The sequence below is a fragment of the Argentina anserina genome, chromosome 2 (assembly GCF_933775445.1).
Source record: "Argentina anserina chromosome 2, drPotAnse1.1, whole genome shotgun sequence".
Taxonomy (NCBI): Eukaryota; Viridiplantae; Streptophyta; class Magnoliopsida; order Rosales; family Rosaceae; genus Argentina; species Argentina anserina.
The window spans coordinates 2,340,845-2,356,028 of record NC_065873.1 but is presented as its reverse complement, the minus strand read 5'-3'; the positions used below and the strand labels follow the sequence as shown (position 1 = coordinate 2,356,028).

General features: G+C 36.9%; 2 protein-coding genes across 2 annotated transcripts; one reads left to right on the top strand and one right to left on the bottom strand.

Annotated features, from left to right (window-relative positions):
- The first annotated feature begins 3,355 nt into the window (after window positions 1–3,355).
- On the top strand, window positions 3,356–9,793 carry LOC126782640 (vacuolar-sorting receptor 3-like). Its single transcript, XM_050507934.1, has 12 exons — window positions 3,356–3,842; window positions 5,289–5,981; window positions 6,065–6,153; window positions 6,324–6,393; window positions 6,464–6,547; window positions 6,640–6,716; window positions 6,815–6,896; window positions 7,207–7,289; window positions 7,400–7,466; window positions 8,274–8,402; window positions 8,498–8,610; window positions 9,369–9,793. Exons 1-12 carry the CDS (start codon window positions 3,536–3,538, stop codon window positions 9,465–9,467), a joined length of 1,893 nt encoding a protein of 630 aa, XP_050363891.1. The 5' UTR covers window positions 3,356–3,535; the 3' UTR covers window positions 9,468–9,793.
- A 788-nt stretch (window positions 9,794–10,581) lies between these two features.
- Window positions 10,582–12,029, bottom strand: LOC126782653 (transcription factor bHLH139-like). The gene is made up of 5 exons (XM_050507946.1): window positions 11,514–12,029; window positions 11,142–11,405; window positions 10,982–11,047; window positions 10,826–10,891; window positions 10,582–10,680 (listed from the first exon to the last, which is right to left on the bottom strand). The coding sequence occupies exons 1-5, from the start codon at window positions 12,027–12,029 to the stop codon at window positions 10,582–10,584; spliced, it is 1,011 nt and encodes a 336-aa protein (XP_050363903.1).
- Window positions 12,030–15,184: the final 3,155 nt, after the last annotated feature.

Sequence of the window (15,184 nt, the reverse complement as noted above, 5' to 3'; positions counted from 1 at the left end):
TGGTACTATTTGAAGGCCCTGGTGTTCTTTGAAGAGTATGATGGTCTATAGGATCCAGAATCAGTCCCATGAATTCCCTATATTTCTGGGTTGGCATTACTAATATCCCTCCAGAATTTGAAGTGAAGAAGGTAAACCTAAACGTTGCCTTTGTTGTTGGTTTTGTGATTCAACTTGATGGACGTATTTTTGAGGCTTCTGGAGTTATTAGGGTTAGGGTTGCTCGTTCTCTGACCCGAACTTTCTTTACAAAGAAAAAACTAAAGATTGTCCAGGTGTAGAGGCCGAAATCGGCTTTAACTTTGAGAATCTGATGGAGCTTTGCCCTAATTGCAAAGTTCTTCTGCATGAAGAGGGCCTTTGTGCTCCTATCCAACCGCCTTCTGACCTTACTCATGTATTTCCAAGCTCTTTGAGAAGTTTTACAAGTGTAGGTTTTGCAGGCAGTCTTTTCAGGTTCAAAGGTAATTAAGCACAATGACCGTGCTAGCTCATCGGCGCCGCCGGGTTTTGCTCCTATTGCTCCCCTGCGAAAACGTGTGATTATCAAGAGGGATTTGGTGCAAATATCGGAACCTAGCGATCATGTCCATTGAGGCTACACTTGTGGAGTCTCCGGTAAAAAGAAAAGAGGGAGGCCGGCTTCTCCTACTGTGTTTCCAAAAACATTAAAGCTCATAACTGGTGAGATAGTGAATGTAACGGTGCAGGAGGGCAAGAAACAAAGAACACCGAGTGTAAAGCTTACTGCTAAGGCTTTGGGATTGATTGAGCAACCTGATGGCTCTTTTGTTGCTGCTAACAAGACTCCAGGAGTTAGTGATGGCTTTAAGGAGACAACGAAGCGGAGGAGATACCTCGAGGCAAGAAGAACAACCCACCAAAGAATAAGAAAGAATCAGAAGTGGCTCCAAGTTTGGTTTAGTCTGATCACTCTAGTAGCCTTAATTTTAAGGGTAAAGACAAAATTTAAAGTGTTGTTTTATTTTCAATAATCTTCTACAATTATGTTTGCTCGTAGTTGTTGGATAAATAAGTCGTGCTTAATTTAGAATGAGTAAATCTATGCCATGTATCATATGAGTATACTCATAACCTTTTGTCTATCTGTAAATTGTAGCGAATAAATATGTAATGACTATTCTAGCTTCGATAATCTGTTTTAAATCATGTGTTATCTTGAAAAAAAAATTGTTATTCAGATTGAACATATGATTATTTTTTTCAAGTTTTGGGGCAAGTTTTGTCCACTAGACCGAACGTGACAAGTTTTGGGAACTTGCGTACATGTATATTGATATTCATATTGTCCACTTCACGGTCTTCACAAAAATTTGATGAATCAAAATTACTAGTCATTTTATGTTATCATAACAAATCTCATACTTCTTAAAAGGGTTAATTCCTCTTATGGTACCTAAAGTATGGCTACTTGGACAATTTGGTACATGATGTATGAAAACAGACAATTTGGTACCTGAAGTTCTCATTTGTAAACCATTTTGGTACCTCTATTAATTTTGATAATATTTTTAGGGTGATTTTCATCATTTTAGCCCTAAACTCATTAAATTCATATTTTTTTTTCATTTCTTCCTATAATTGTCTCTCTTTGGAGATAATTAAATTGATATATCTACTCTACTTAGCATCTATTTCGCATATATCGAAAATAATTTTTTTCTTAATATACTTATTGTATCCTAATTATTTTTTGCAAAGCAAATAAAATTGCTTTATGCAATTGTAAATTTTTATTAAAATATATTTTTAAATTACTTATAATTAAAATTAATTTAGATTGATAGCTACATTATGAAAAATTATATACGTAAAGCATCACAGATACTAAGTGGATGAGTTATCAGATTTTTTGTGATAATTTAGAGGCAATTTGAAGGTATTATGAAAAAATGAAGTAAAATAAAGATAGAATGACAGAAATAACCCTGAAAATATAGTCAAAATTGACATAAATACCAAAATGACCTATATTTGACAACTTTAGGTACTAAATTATCCGTTTTCATACATCAGGTACCAAAATGTCCAAGTAGCCAAACATCAGGTACCATAGGAGGAATTTACCAATTCTTAAAATATTGTTTTCGTTTTTTCTTTTCTTCCATAGAAGAATAGATTTTTGAACTTGAAACTTTTGCCAACAAAGATTCTGGTTGGTGGACCACTTGAACTTGCCGATCTAACCCAATTCATTTCCGCTTGTTTGGTCGATATATCACTCCAAATATTCCGATTTACTCGATCATTTTATTTCTTCCTTAGTAAGAAGTTCTTTTTCGGAAAGGAAGTTGGACATTAACTTCTTTAGGCAGTCTCTCAATATTATAGTCTCACTCTTTTGTGGAACAATGCAAAGTGTAAGTAATCTAAACCCTTTTATACTCATTTCTTAACGTTCTAAACACATGATCATCAAGCTAAACATTATAGTAGGGCTGTTAATCGGTTCCGGTTCCTGAAAGAACCGTTGGAACCGAACCGTTTAACAACAGTTCGGTTTGGTTCCTAGAAAAAAAATGAAGTTATACAGTAGAACCGAACCGTTTTTAAAACAGTTCGGTTTGGTTCGGTTCTAAAATCTAAATAGGAACCGTTTGGAACCGTTTTGGGACCGGAACCGTTTGCAAAATGGAGAAATTGCTTTAAACTAAAGTACTAGTTATACTCCATTTGGTGGAGGACAACGACTATGCCCTGGTTTGGAATTATCTTGTCTCGAATTATCAGTATTCCCCCATTTCTTGTCACCAGATATAAGTATGATATGCTCAAACTAACATCAGTCTTGAATTTAAGACAATTTTTTTAGAACCGTTTTGGAACCGGAACCGTCATGGAACCGTTAGAAACCGAACCAAACGGTTCATATTCTGAAAAATACAAGAACCGAACCGTTTAAATAATACGGTTCGGTTTACGGTTCCATCTATTTTTAGTTGTTTTGGAACCGTTTACAGCCCTACATTATAGAAATGCAGTTTGATCAATAAATATAGTCACCCATCCAATAGATCCATGCCAATGGGGCCATGAAAACCTTGACCTGATGACCTCAGTGACTGTAGAAGAAGAAGCAGCTCGTGAGCCACGAAAGAGACTCGTACAAAGCAGAATATTCAGACCAGTGTGCAAAACGTTAGGTACACAAAACTTGGCAACCTCCCACACACTCCAATTTTACGAAATCACCCCCAGTTTCTTCAGCCAATTAGCCTCATGACTCATCTGGTTGGGGATAGTTCCAGTAATATGATACCATAAGCTCCAAGAAATGTAATAAAGTCTATTCTACTAGGGAGAGAGAGAGAGAGAGAGAGAGAGAGATATATGCCTCTCCATAAAACTATAATTTTAACAGAAAACCCAGATTTCCCTCTTTCTGCTTAAGTCTTCAAAAACCAAACACCAAACTATTATGTGAGGAAAAACCCAAAAAGGAATCACCTCTTTTCCCTTCTGGGTTTCTCTGATTTCATTAAAAATCCAATCTTTTTTTTTTGGTTCTGTGGAGATGGAGCTTCAGGGATCAAAGCTTGGACTTTTTCTAGGGTTTCTGGTGGTGTTTATGGCTCCTTTGTCTACTGCTAGGTTCGTGGTGGAGAAGAACAGCTTGAGGGTGACGTCACCGGACAAAATAAAGGGGAAATATGACAGTGCCATTGGCAACTTTGGGCTTCCTCAGTATGGAGGGAGCATGGCTGGTGCTGTTATATATCCCAAGGAGAATCAGAAGGGGTGTAAGGAGTTCTCGGAATTCGGGCTTTCGTATAAATCCACTCCCGGAGCTCTGCCGACGTTTTTGTTGGTCGATCGTGGAGGTACCCTTTTTGTGGTTTTGAGTTATTTTGATTGGTTTGATGACTATTGAGGTTGTATTAGGTGTTTCTTAGGTTGATTGGGAGGTACCCTTATTGTGGTTTTGTGTAATTTGATTGTGTTTGTGAGTTTACTTTGGTATTTTGAGGTTGATTGGGAGGTACCTTTTGATTCGGTTGTTGTTATATGAGTACTGAGGTTCATTTTGTGAATGTTAAAGAGTAATAAGGAAGTACCCTTTTTGCAGTTTTTGGTAATTATTGGTTATCATCAATTTATGTGGCTTGACTATGGAGAAGTTGGGTCAATGTGCAGTTTAATGAAGTTTACTTAGTTTTCATTGTTCATGACGGAGATGCATTTCTGATATCTGTTTTTAGCTTTTTCCAGCCAACTAAATATATCTGTTGATTAGGAGGTATCATTCCTCTGCTTTTCAGTAATTTGATCGTTGTCATGAGTTTTGAGGTTCAATCTGTGAATTTTAAATTAGTTGGGAGGTTCAACTTTATTGGTTTTCCTTTAGTGGTTTTCTGTATTTTTTTGGCTGCTATAAGTTATGACCATTAGTTTGTCTACTATGGTTATTTCAGGTAGCCTTTTTATGTCTGGGTAATTTTAAATGAAGTTGTTGAGGATGAAATAATGTGTTGTCATTTCGGGGGTAAAATTTTGTTGGTCTGGGATTGTGAAATATGAGCTTCAGTTTGTTCATTGTGGCCTGATTATGTAGATGTCAGGTTAACATGCCTACTTTAGCTTTTCTTTGGCTAGTTGCCAGACGGTAAATGCATAAAAATGATCTCTAGCAGTCTATCTTCTCGTATGTTCTTTCCTTATTGAAAAATGGAAATCTAATTCTCTTTTCATACCTGTCTACTTATGTCACAAAAATGAAAATTAAGCTAGAAGCAAGCATTCTTGAAAATTATGTCTCCAGTCTTTACTTTCCAGAGGTCCTCTCCATCTCATCCTGTTCCCCCTATTTTTCTCAATTCAACATTCTGTTAATGTTTTCATGATAGCGTCTTCTATAGGTTGTCTTAAGTTTCTTAGTTTAGTACAAATAAGACATTTAAAAAAAATGGAAAACATTGGTATGTGACACTATCTAGCACATTCTGAAGATAGGGGGGGGGGGGGGGGAATAGGGTTTAGGGCATGAAAGTGGTATGTGATACTATCTAGCACATTCTAAAGACTTCAGGGGTGAATTTTAGCATTTGATTGATTGAGTTGATAAGTAAATCTTACTTGGTGGTAACTGATTTGCATACTTAAGAGTTGCCCCAATTCTGCTTATTAGTGGTGTATGTGTTCTCAAAGTTTGATTCGAACTTGTTAGGATTCATGAGCATTGTCTTTGCGTATCAGATTTCTATAACTCAAGTTTAGTATATAATAAGTTTCGACCATCGCTTATGTCGAAACTGCTATTGGTGGCCCAGATTGCTTCTTTGCATTGAAGGTTTGGAATGCCCAGAAGGCTGGAGCTTCTGCAGTTCTTGTAGCTGATGATATTGAGGAGGCGTTAATAACTATGGACACACCAGAAGAAGATATTCAAACTGCCAAATACATTGAGAACATAACTATACCATCTGCACTCATTGAAAAAAGTTTTGGTCAAACGTTGAAGAAGTCCATCAGTTCTGGTGATATGGTGAATGTGAACCTTGACTGGAGGGAATCTGTTCCTCACCCAGATGATCGTGTGGAATATGAACTATGGACCAACAGTAATGATGAATGTGGGGTGAAGTGTGACATGCTGATGGAATTTACGAAGGAATTCAGGGGTGCTGCCCAGATACTGGAAAAAGGGGGTTACACTCAGTTTACACCACATTATATAACTTGGTATTGTCCTCGGGCATTCACCTTGAGCAAACAGTGCAAGTCTCAGTGTATCAATCATGGAAGATATTGCGCTCCTGACCCTGAACAAGACTTCAGTGCTGGTTATGAAGGGAAAGATGTGGTTCGTGAAAATTTAAGGCAGCTCTGTGTTTATAAAGTGGCTAATGAGACTCGAAAGCCTTGGGTATGGTGGGACTATGTGACAGATTTTCAAATCAGATGTCCAATGAAAGAGAAAAAGTACAACAAGGAATGTGCTGCTTCTGTCATTAAATCTCTCGGTAAATGATTAATTTTTCTTTGGCTTTTATTAGATGTACATGAATGCAATCAAATTTTCAATAAGCATTTGACGTCTTTTCAGGGCTTGATATTAAGAAGATCGAGAAGTGTATGGGAGATGAAGATGCAGACTCTGAAAATTCTGTTCTGAAAGAGGAGCAAGATGCTCAGGTAATCATCTTGTTAAAATGACCTTTTCCTTATAAGCTTTTATCTACTTCATATACAATGGTTTCCTAGTATTGACAGTATTGAGCAATAGCTGCATCTTAATGCAATAATTTGAATTTTTTTATTTTTGGTAGTTATGCATATTTTCTTGACAATTTTGACCCTTGTAGGTTGGGAAGGGAACACGAGGTGATGTAACCATATTGCCTACTCTGGTTGTCAATAATCGACAATACCGAGGTTTGTTTCTATGCTTATATTTCTTGATTTACAATCAGGAAAAAACTTTCTCACACATACTTATTTGCAGGAAAGTTGGAGAAAGGCGCAGTTCTGAGGGCCATCTGTTCTGGTTTTGAAGAAACTACTGAGCCAGCTGTTTGCTTGAGTACTGGTAAGTCCTTTTTACTTGTTAGCGTTGTGCTTTGTTGCGTCTCTGATTTGTTCGTTCTAAACTTGAGTCTTGTATTCAATGTCTGATCGTAGATGTCGAGACAAATGAGTGTTTGGACAATAATGGTGGTTGCTGGCAAAATAAAGCTGCCAACCTTACAGCCTGCAAGGTATTATTGAACTTACCGCTGATCAGATATTCCTTGATAAATGAAAAGATTCAGTATTATAACCCCTATTTTCCTTTTACCTTTGTTTCAATACTCAGGATACTTTCCGAGGTAGGGTATGTGAGTGCCCCCTGGTTGATGGTGTGCAGTTCAAAGGTGATGGTTACACAGCCTGTGAAGGTAAAGAAACTTCTGCTTTTCGTTCACCTCAAATTTAATTAGGGAAATAAAAGTAAGGGCAAGAATTGTGACTGCTTATTTTGAGTTGTTTAAAAATTTCAATCAACATTCATTTGGATTGTCCTGATTATGTTCATATTTACCCATCACTCAAATTTTACTTGAGAGAAATGCATCTGTTATAGGAGTAAATGAAAAAATGCATTCAAATTATGTGTGCGCATATATATATGTAGGGTTTTATCCTTCTTGCAAAACTTTTCTTCTGTGCATTATACTTGTATTAAGGAGTGTTACATTTGGCTTCCAGCAAGTGGGCCCAGGAGGTGCAAGGTAAACAATGGAGGTTGTTGGCATGAAGCTCGAGATGGGCATGCCTTCACTGCTTGTACAGTAAGTGATAGTTTTGCACACTTCTTTGTTTGAAGGAAAAGTTCATTTCTTTATTTGCCTCCTATTTATCAGAAATTGAACTTAATACCATCTCGTGTTTCTCTGAACAGGATGATGGAGGGTTGCAATGCAAGTGTCCTAATGGGTTTAAAGGTGATGGTGTGAAAACTTGTGAAGGTAAGAGAAGCTAAATATCCTGACATGAAGTCTTGATTTAACTGTTAAGTTTCTTCGTGATACAGGCGGAACACATAAATTAATTGATGTCTACAAGTTCAATTTTAGACAGTTTTGATCGCTGTGGTGCATCAATTCATAGGTTTTACAAATCCATAATGAGTTCTTGACTTGCATATGTCGTAAATAGTCAATGTAATAATATTAATTAGCTTTTGATGCTTCATCTATGACCGGAAACATAAAGCATTTGCATGGATAGAGGAACAAGATTCATTACATAGTCAAATATGTTTACATACCTCTGCCTATTCATTTATTTATTTTATTAATTATCAAGTCACAAAGTACAATTCTGCAACCATTGTTCAGAACTTTTTATTTACTGGTTCACTGTACGCAGACGTGGTGCAAGTGCTTATTTGCTTTAAAAATTAAAACTTATATTTTTTGTGAAGTTAGTGACTACATTAACCAAATCATTGTGGATAAGGAAGTTGGTTCGATATCCCACTCAATGATTCTTGCTTTCATTAGATCAGCCAATATGAAGTTTGAAGCAGATGATCAGTTTACTTTCATGAATGCCTGAATTATTATTTTTGTTTCCGTGCTTAGTACTTTTGACTTTCAGACTTTTAGTTCATCAGCCATTATAAATTATTTATTGTTTTAGGTCCGTTTGACGCTTGCATGACTTTTTAGAACTAAAATTAACACAACAAACTCATATTGAAATAGAATCAGATAAGGAACTTTGCAGTGAAGTACCCTGGACCTTTTTCACTAACATTGATTTTTCTTCAGATATCGATGAATGCAAAGAGAAGAAAGCCTGTCAATGTCCTGAATGTAGCTGTAAAAATACATGGGGTAGTTACGACTGCTCATGTAGCGGAAATCTTTTGTATATCAGAGATCATGATACCTGCATAAGTGAGTCCAGCAATTCAAGCTTTTTAATTCAAGGATGTGTTCTAAATATGTACACTGCAAGTCCTTGTTTGATGCGCTGTACTTTATCTCTGCAGGCAAGACTTCTGGAGGATCAAAATCATCTGCATGGGCTGCTGTGTGGGTAATCTTAATAGGCTTGGCTATGGCTTCTGGTGGGGCATATCTTGTGTACAAATATCGATTACGGGTATGTTCTTTCTGGTTTATTTTTTTAACGAACTCAGTCTTCATATTTGATGTTGGAGTCTCCAATTTAAGGTGGTATTCTTTGATTTTCTTTGGCCTGCATATATCTGCAATATTGTGTGACAAATATGGTACCTCTATCAAGTATTAATAAGGACTATCAAAGATTCAGAGATAGGATGTGCAACAATTAGTAATCTGAAGTAGCCTGGGTGTTTGTTTAAAACTTTATAAGTCAACAGTGTCTTGTCAAATACTGCCTTCTTGTAGATGCTTTTAAGAAAATGAAGTTTGGCGGTAAAATTCTTAATTATGGAATGGAGAATAGTGTATAGGCAAGTTTCTAGAATCTGGGAACCTTTGATTAGATTGACAAAAGTATTTGCCTTATGTAACTTTAGTTTTAGTACTTTGTTTTGGTCAGTTTCATATATCTGAGATTCATGTAAGAGGAATAGTTATTTGTTTGGCTGCAAAAGAAACAGGTATATATGTAACTCCAACAGGAGTATTTACGACCAAAGGAACCTGGGTCATACTGTTTGGTCAAAATTATTAAGGTTATTGACACTTAGGTTCACTCTCGATTACCAGGGTTACTCGTGAATTTTTGAAAAATCAGCTCTTTGCTCTTAACTTATGAAGAACTACTGATGTCACAGGATGGTTATCCAGAAATAGTTATGAAAGGCACATATCTTTCCGATAGGTAAAATTCAATATATTAGGTTATTGACACTTTTTGAGTTGCTTTTGCAGTCATACATGGATTCTGAAATTAGGGCTATAATGGCACAGTACATGCCTCTAGACAGCCAAGCTGAAGTTCCCAATCATGTGAATGATGAGAGGGCATGAGTGAGTGAAACTCATCATTAGGGTTTTCTTTACATCTCTGTGGTGCTTGGATACGATTGTTATACATCTTTCTTATTGAAGTACTGGAATTTTGACCTGATCATATTCTCCTAGGGTCATGTTCCCCTACGTTGTGTTGGATTGTAAATGCATGCAGAATAGAAATTGTCTTGTTTTTATTTTATTTTCTTAGGACTGTAACATGCCAATCCCTTGAGAGTAGGGAGGATTGCAAGGAGTTAGCTGTAGTACATACAATTCTCTTCACATCCCTGGAATACTGAAATCTTTCCCTTGTTTAAATTGTGGTTTTGTATTTTACTGTCTTCTGATATGGAACTGACTGTACCAGTCAAATCTTATGAATCTGAGATTTGCACAAAACATTAACTAGCCGAGTTTTAGAGTGCCTCAGTGCCTCTTTTGTGGTCATTGCTTGGGAAATTTGCTTGGCGTCATAGTTGAATCGTATGGATAAGAAATTTGCTCCAAACAGCTAGCGTTAAAGTTTTAGAGTGCCCCTTTTCTGGTCATTGATCGGGCATGTGAATTTCATTTGATTGTGACAATCAACTTTGCATCCATACATGATCAGGTAAGGATGATACGGAAATTCAAAATGTATATTTCAATTGTTTCACTCCGGGTACCTTACAGTCCTATCCCACAGGTGAGAGTAGAGAAAAGAATTTGAAAGAAAAAAAATTGTCTATTTCTAAAGACTAGGATTGAACACTGGTTCCCATTTTTGGTCCAACGTTCCTTAGTGCTTGAAGCTCAGAGGAACTCAGTTTGTCCCAATGTTATTGATTGAGGATTTTCCCCTCTACAGTCTAAAGTCTAAACCAACCAATTTGACTAGGTCTCCTAGTGGAATGGCATGCTCTTCCATCAGTTATTCGGAGCCTTCACTTAGATCAGTACACTTGCTCACCAGTCATCACCACGCTGCAAGTAATTGGATTCAGCTGCCCTCTTCGTCCCTGTAATAATGCATCGCCTCGTTGTAATTAGTTTTCTCTGCTTCTAATTTGGTTCTTGTTTCTCAATGAATGCTTATTGCCAAGAAAAAACTAGAAAATGAAAACAACGAACTGGAGTCCCCGCTGTTATTCTACGGTTGGCTTGGCGTGGTGAGTTTTCGATCAAGACCAAGGTCCATTCCATTGTAACAGATGGGAGCATACATCCACATGTCATCAGAACTTAACAGCTACACAAGCGCAAGCAACCAAACAATGTCGTTATACAAATGAGGTCATTAGATAGGAACAACTTACGAACTTCATGGCTTCAGATTCTACTTAGTTCTGCGTAGTTGGAAAGATTATATAAGGAGCAAGATGTTACATCCTTACCTTAATTTGGAGTTGTAAAAACTTCACATAGTGGACCGCTTCCTCGAGCATGGTGCTAATATCAACCTGCAATTCCACACAGGTAGATAATTAGTTTCAGGGTGAATGAAAAACTTGCATTAAAATTGGCCGTCTCAAACTCAAAGTATTGCCTACCTTGGTTCCATTTGGCACAAGATTCTGCAGAACTCTCAGCCTCTCATTTATTTTCTCTCTTCGTTTCTGCAAAATACAAAGGATACAAATTTTAGTTGATTATATGTATTTAGTATTGACTATGCAACAAAGGTTTTTGAGATCAGGTGTAGGCTTATACCCTTGCGTAGAGGCTCTGTGGGTCACTGGCTGACCCCCTTCGTGCTCTTGATTTTCCATTCAAGTCAGGAGCTGCAGCGTCCTTTGTGCTTAAGCTTGAAGTTGGACTAAACCCTCCACTCACATCCTTACAAAAATTGGAGTCATCTTCTGAGCAGCAACTACTCGAACTCTGTTTGTTGGGGCCGGCATTACTATCTTCAATGTTACTAGTTGTAACCCGCAGGCTCTTCTTTGCCTTCATGCTCATCTTGTTCATTTTAACCTGCAACATTGAATCCATGGTTAGAGAATGCTCACACTACCAAGTACAATAATTACATTTGATGGAAAGAAACTATGCGTCAATGTTTAGTTATAGTTATATACTCACATCGTCTGAACTTTGAGATCTTTTCATGGAGTTAGCCTTGGGGAGGCTACTTTGAGATCTCTTCTCAAGATTGACAGCTTCAGGCCTGCTTCCACCAGATTCGTCGATGTTGCCTTCACTTGTTTCTTGGTTTGAGCACTGATCATGCTCATTTCCCTCAACAAGGTAGGTATTGATGGTTTTCACATCCCCGATACCGAAATCTATCGACATAGAGCTATTATCGTTGTTTGTTGCCAGCATTCGTTGAGAATCGCTCAAGTAGTTTCCATTGCTTGAAGCGATGAAGTTAGAATTTGTAGTTTCTAAAGAACAATGTGAACCTTCAAAGTTGCCTGACATGTGCATTGTTGATTCTTCATTGCCTTGCCAAAAGGCATCTGGGAATGCCATGCCTGGCATGCTTGATAGTGGACAGTTCTCTAGCAACCTGGCCATGAAATCCGCTTCCTCAGCAGTGTACATCCCACTCAATGAACTCCATTCTCCTTCTGAAACAGCTCCAACATACTCCATATTTGAATCTTTCTTTTCCTGTATATGGATTTGGATCAACAAAAGGGTTTGTTTTCTTTGAAGCTAATCAATTAATAGATTCATGCTCGATGAGCTCGATGCATGGAGGGGAATGAAATGAAGTGACATATTTATACCAAGTATGAAGTATGTCGCCCGATACATAACATCCCTTTTTTAAATAAGATATTTCTAGCTAATCATATCTAAATAGCAGTTGCATTCTAAATCGTTACAAGTATCTCAGTTTTCTGTACCCTTGCTGAGATCAGGAACAGCTCAGATTAGACCAAGTTTATGCAATTATGGACTAAACTAACGCAACCCTATTTCCAAAAATAAAAAAATGACGGAGAAAAGATGGGTTCAGGAGTAAAGGAGTAGCAAAAATAAGGTCAAAGAATGATGCTTCAGAAGTTGGGGGGATACCGAATCACATCTGGCAACTAAGACAACGTGGGAGTATGAAACTATGAGCATATAGCCATATAAACTTCATTTTTTTTAACATACTGATAATGACAGGAAAAAAATAGGCTGCGAGATCGCCTAAATGAAGAAGGAGATTCTCGATGACGATATAGAATTCCATGGAAGTATGGAACTAGACATTGTTATCTGCAGATTGGATAACTGTTCCCTCTTGAACATGATCTTATTATCCAACTACAATGATTTCTTGAACGTTAGAAACCTTACCTGGCCTACGATCGATCTATTTCTTTGAATGATGAAAACAAAGGCTCAATGGAGTAGGCGAGTAGCTGAGGAGTAAAGTAAACCCGCAATTGGCGTAAAACAATTCAACCCCGCAAAACTCTAGTTGTTTGGAAGGCTCTTCATGAGCGTTTACTAACTGATGAGATTTTACAACGGCGAAGTTTTTCACTTCCATCTCTGTAATAACCCAAATTTTCAATACCATTTCTTTTAATTTATCAGAAATTAAGGGAATGGTAATTTGATTTAATTCACATTTTATGCCTTTTATTTTGTCGTTCGAAGTAGAAATTAGTTTCGAGAGCTAAATGTGTGTTATTCGATTAAGTTTATTTGACCCAAGAGTTGACTTTTAATTCGTCATTCTTTTAAGGAAACTTCCTTCACGAAAGTCGTAGAATCCGTCAATACCAATTCGTAGACGCGCAACACGCTTTAATCGGATGTCGTATGTGGAAGTTGTTAGTAACGGAAGTTTGGTTTCCGATTTTGAAAATAGTATAAAAGGAAGGAGATGAGATTAGAAATCAGAAAATCAGTTTTTTTTTCTAAAAATCAGCTCGGGTACTGTTCACCCGACCCAAAAATCTTCTCCGGCCGATTTCTCCACCATCCGACGTCGCCTCGTATCGTGCCACCTATCAAACTGACGGGCTCGACGATCTCCATCTTTTGGGCTACGCCTTGCACTCCGGCGACAACCACACACGGTGCAGCAACCGCCGGAAGTTGCTGATGTGTCGGCGCCACCTCCTACGGCCACCATAGCTCGAGATTTTTGGGGGGGTTTTGCTTGTCTTAGTCCCAGCAACATTCCCACAAAAGGAATCGAGCCAAATCGAAGTGTAAGTACCCGAATCAAGAATTTCAATTTCTAGGGTTTGTGAATAGTGTTGAATTTATGTTCTTCGTTGTTTGGACTGTTTAGGCTCGGATTTAGACCTTAATGTCAACTAGAAAGTTGTTGGAAATGTTGTTTAGGTTGTGGTGGTGAAATTTGGTTATGATTGGTGGCGGTCGGTGAACAGTGACGCCGCATGAATAGTATTGTGAATAGTGTTCTGCAATAGTAAATGTGAACAGTGTTTTGGTAAAACAGTGACCAGTGCCATGACAAACAGTACTGTGAACAGTATTTTAGTAAAAACAGTAACTGTGAACAGTGTTTTAGTAATAAACTGTGATTAGTAAATCATGAACAGTGTTCCGTGAACAATGTTTTATGAACAACATTTAGTTGTACTGGAATCGTTACCTGGTATTTTAAGTATCATTTTCTAAGCATTTATCATGTTATTAGGTGACTGACGAAACAAGTGAAGAAATTACTTTCAGTGTCGTGGAAGTTGCACGCAGGAAGGAAGTTGAGTAAAATCTCACATATTTACGAATCTACCCTTGCAGTGAATTCAAGATTTTTGCAAAAGTTTTAAATATTGAAATACGACATGTATATGATATAGTGGAATATATATATATTTGTATAAATGGTAAATAAGTACTTATATATATAGTTTGCTATATTATATACTGTTATGAATTCATTGTGAATATGTTATTTCGATGACGAGAATTAATTATTGAGCATGTGATTTAAATTGTACAATATGAGGTGTGATTATTGTACGTGGTTTTAACATAGTGTTTGTTAAAATGTTGATTTGTCTTCGGACTTGATTTTTGTACAATATGATGTGAGATTATTGTACGTGATTTTAACATGGAGATTGTTAAAATGTGATTTGTCTTCGGACTTGATTTTTGTACAATATGATGTGAGATTATTGTACGTGATTTTAACATGGAGTTTGTTAAAACGTTTTGTCTTCGGACGAGTTTTGTCTTCGGACAAGTTTTGTCTTCGAATGAGTTTTTGTCTTCGGACGTGTTTATGAAATAAGACATGTATATGATATAGTGGATTATATATATATTGTATAAATGGTAAATAGGTACATATATATATATATATATAGTTTGCTATATAATATACTGTTAGGATTTTATCGTGATTATGTCATTTTAATGACGAGATTTATATATCGAACATGTGATTTTGATTTGTACAATATGAGGTGTGATTATTGTACCTGATTTTGATTTGTATAATATGAGGTGTGATTATTGTATGTGATTTTGTTTTGTACAATTTGAGGTGTGATTATTGTACGTGATTTTAATTTGTACAAAATGAGGTGTGATTATTGTACGTGATTTTGATTTGTACAATATGAGGTGTGATTATTGTACGTGAATTTAACATGGAGATTGTTAAAATATTGATTTGTCTTCGGACTTGATTTTTGGTACAATATGAGGTGTGATTATTGTACGTGATTGGCATGTCGGAACCTAGCCTTTGGCCGGGCGAAAGTTACGATACAGTTAGAGCTCTAGTCTGTCTGCCGGAGTACTGCATGTGAGGTAACAGGTGG

Coding starts and splice junctions, on each gene's coding strand:
- LOC126782653 (XM_050507946.1), bottom strand. CDS start 12,029: ATGGAGTATGTTGGAGCTGTTTCAGAAGGAGAATGGAGTTCATTGAGT. Junction 10,892..10,981: donor TTGTGCCAAATGGAACCAAG/GTAGGCAATACT, acceptor GTGGAATTGCAG/GTTGATATTAGCACCATGCT. Junction 10,681..10,825: donor TTTTACAACTCCAAATTAAG/GTAAGGATGTAA, acceptor GCGCTTGTGTAG/CTGTTAAGTTCTGATGACAT.
- LOC126782640 (XM_050507934.1), top strand. CDS start 3,536: ATGGAGCTTCAGGGATCAAAGCTTGGACTTTTTCTAGGGTTTCTGGTG. Junction 6,897..7,206: donor TGGTTACACAGCCTGTGAAG/GTAAAGAAACTT, acceptor TTTGGCTTCCAG/CAAGTGGGCCCAGGAGGTGC. Junction 8,611..9,368: donor TGTACAAATATCGATTACGG/GTATGTTCTTTC, acceptor TTGCTTTTGCAG/TCATACATGGATTCTGAAAT.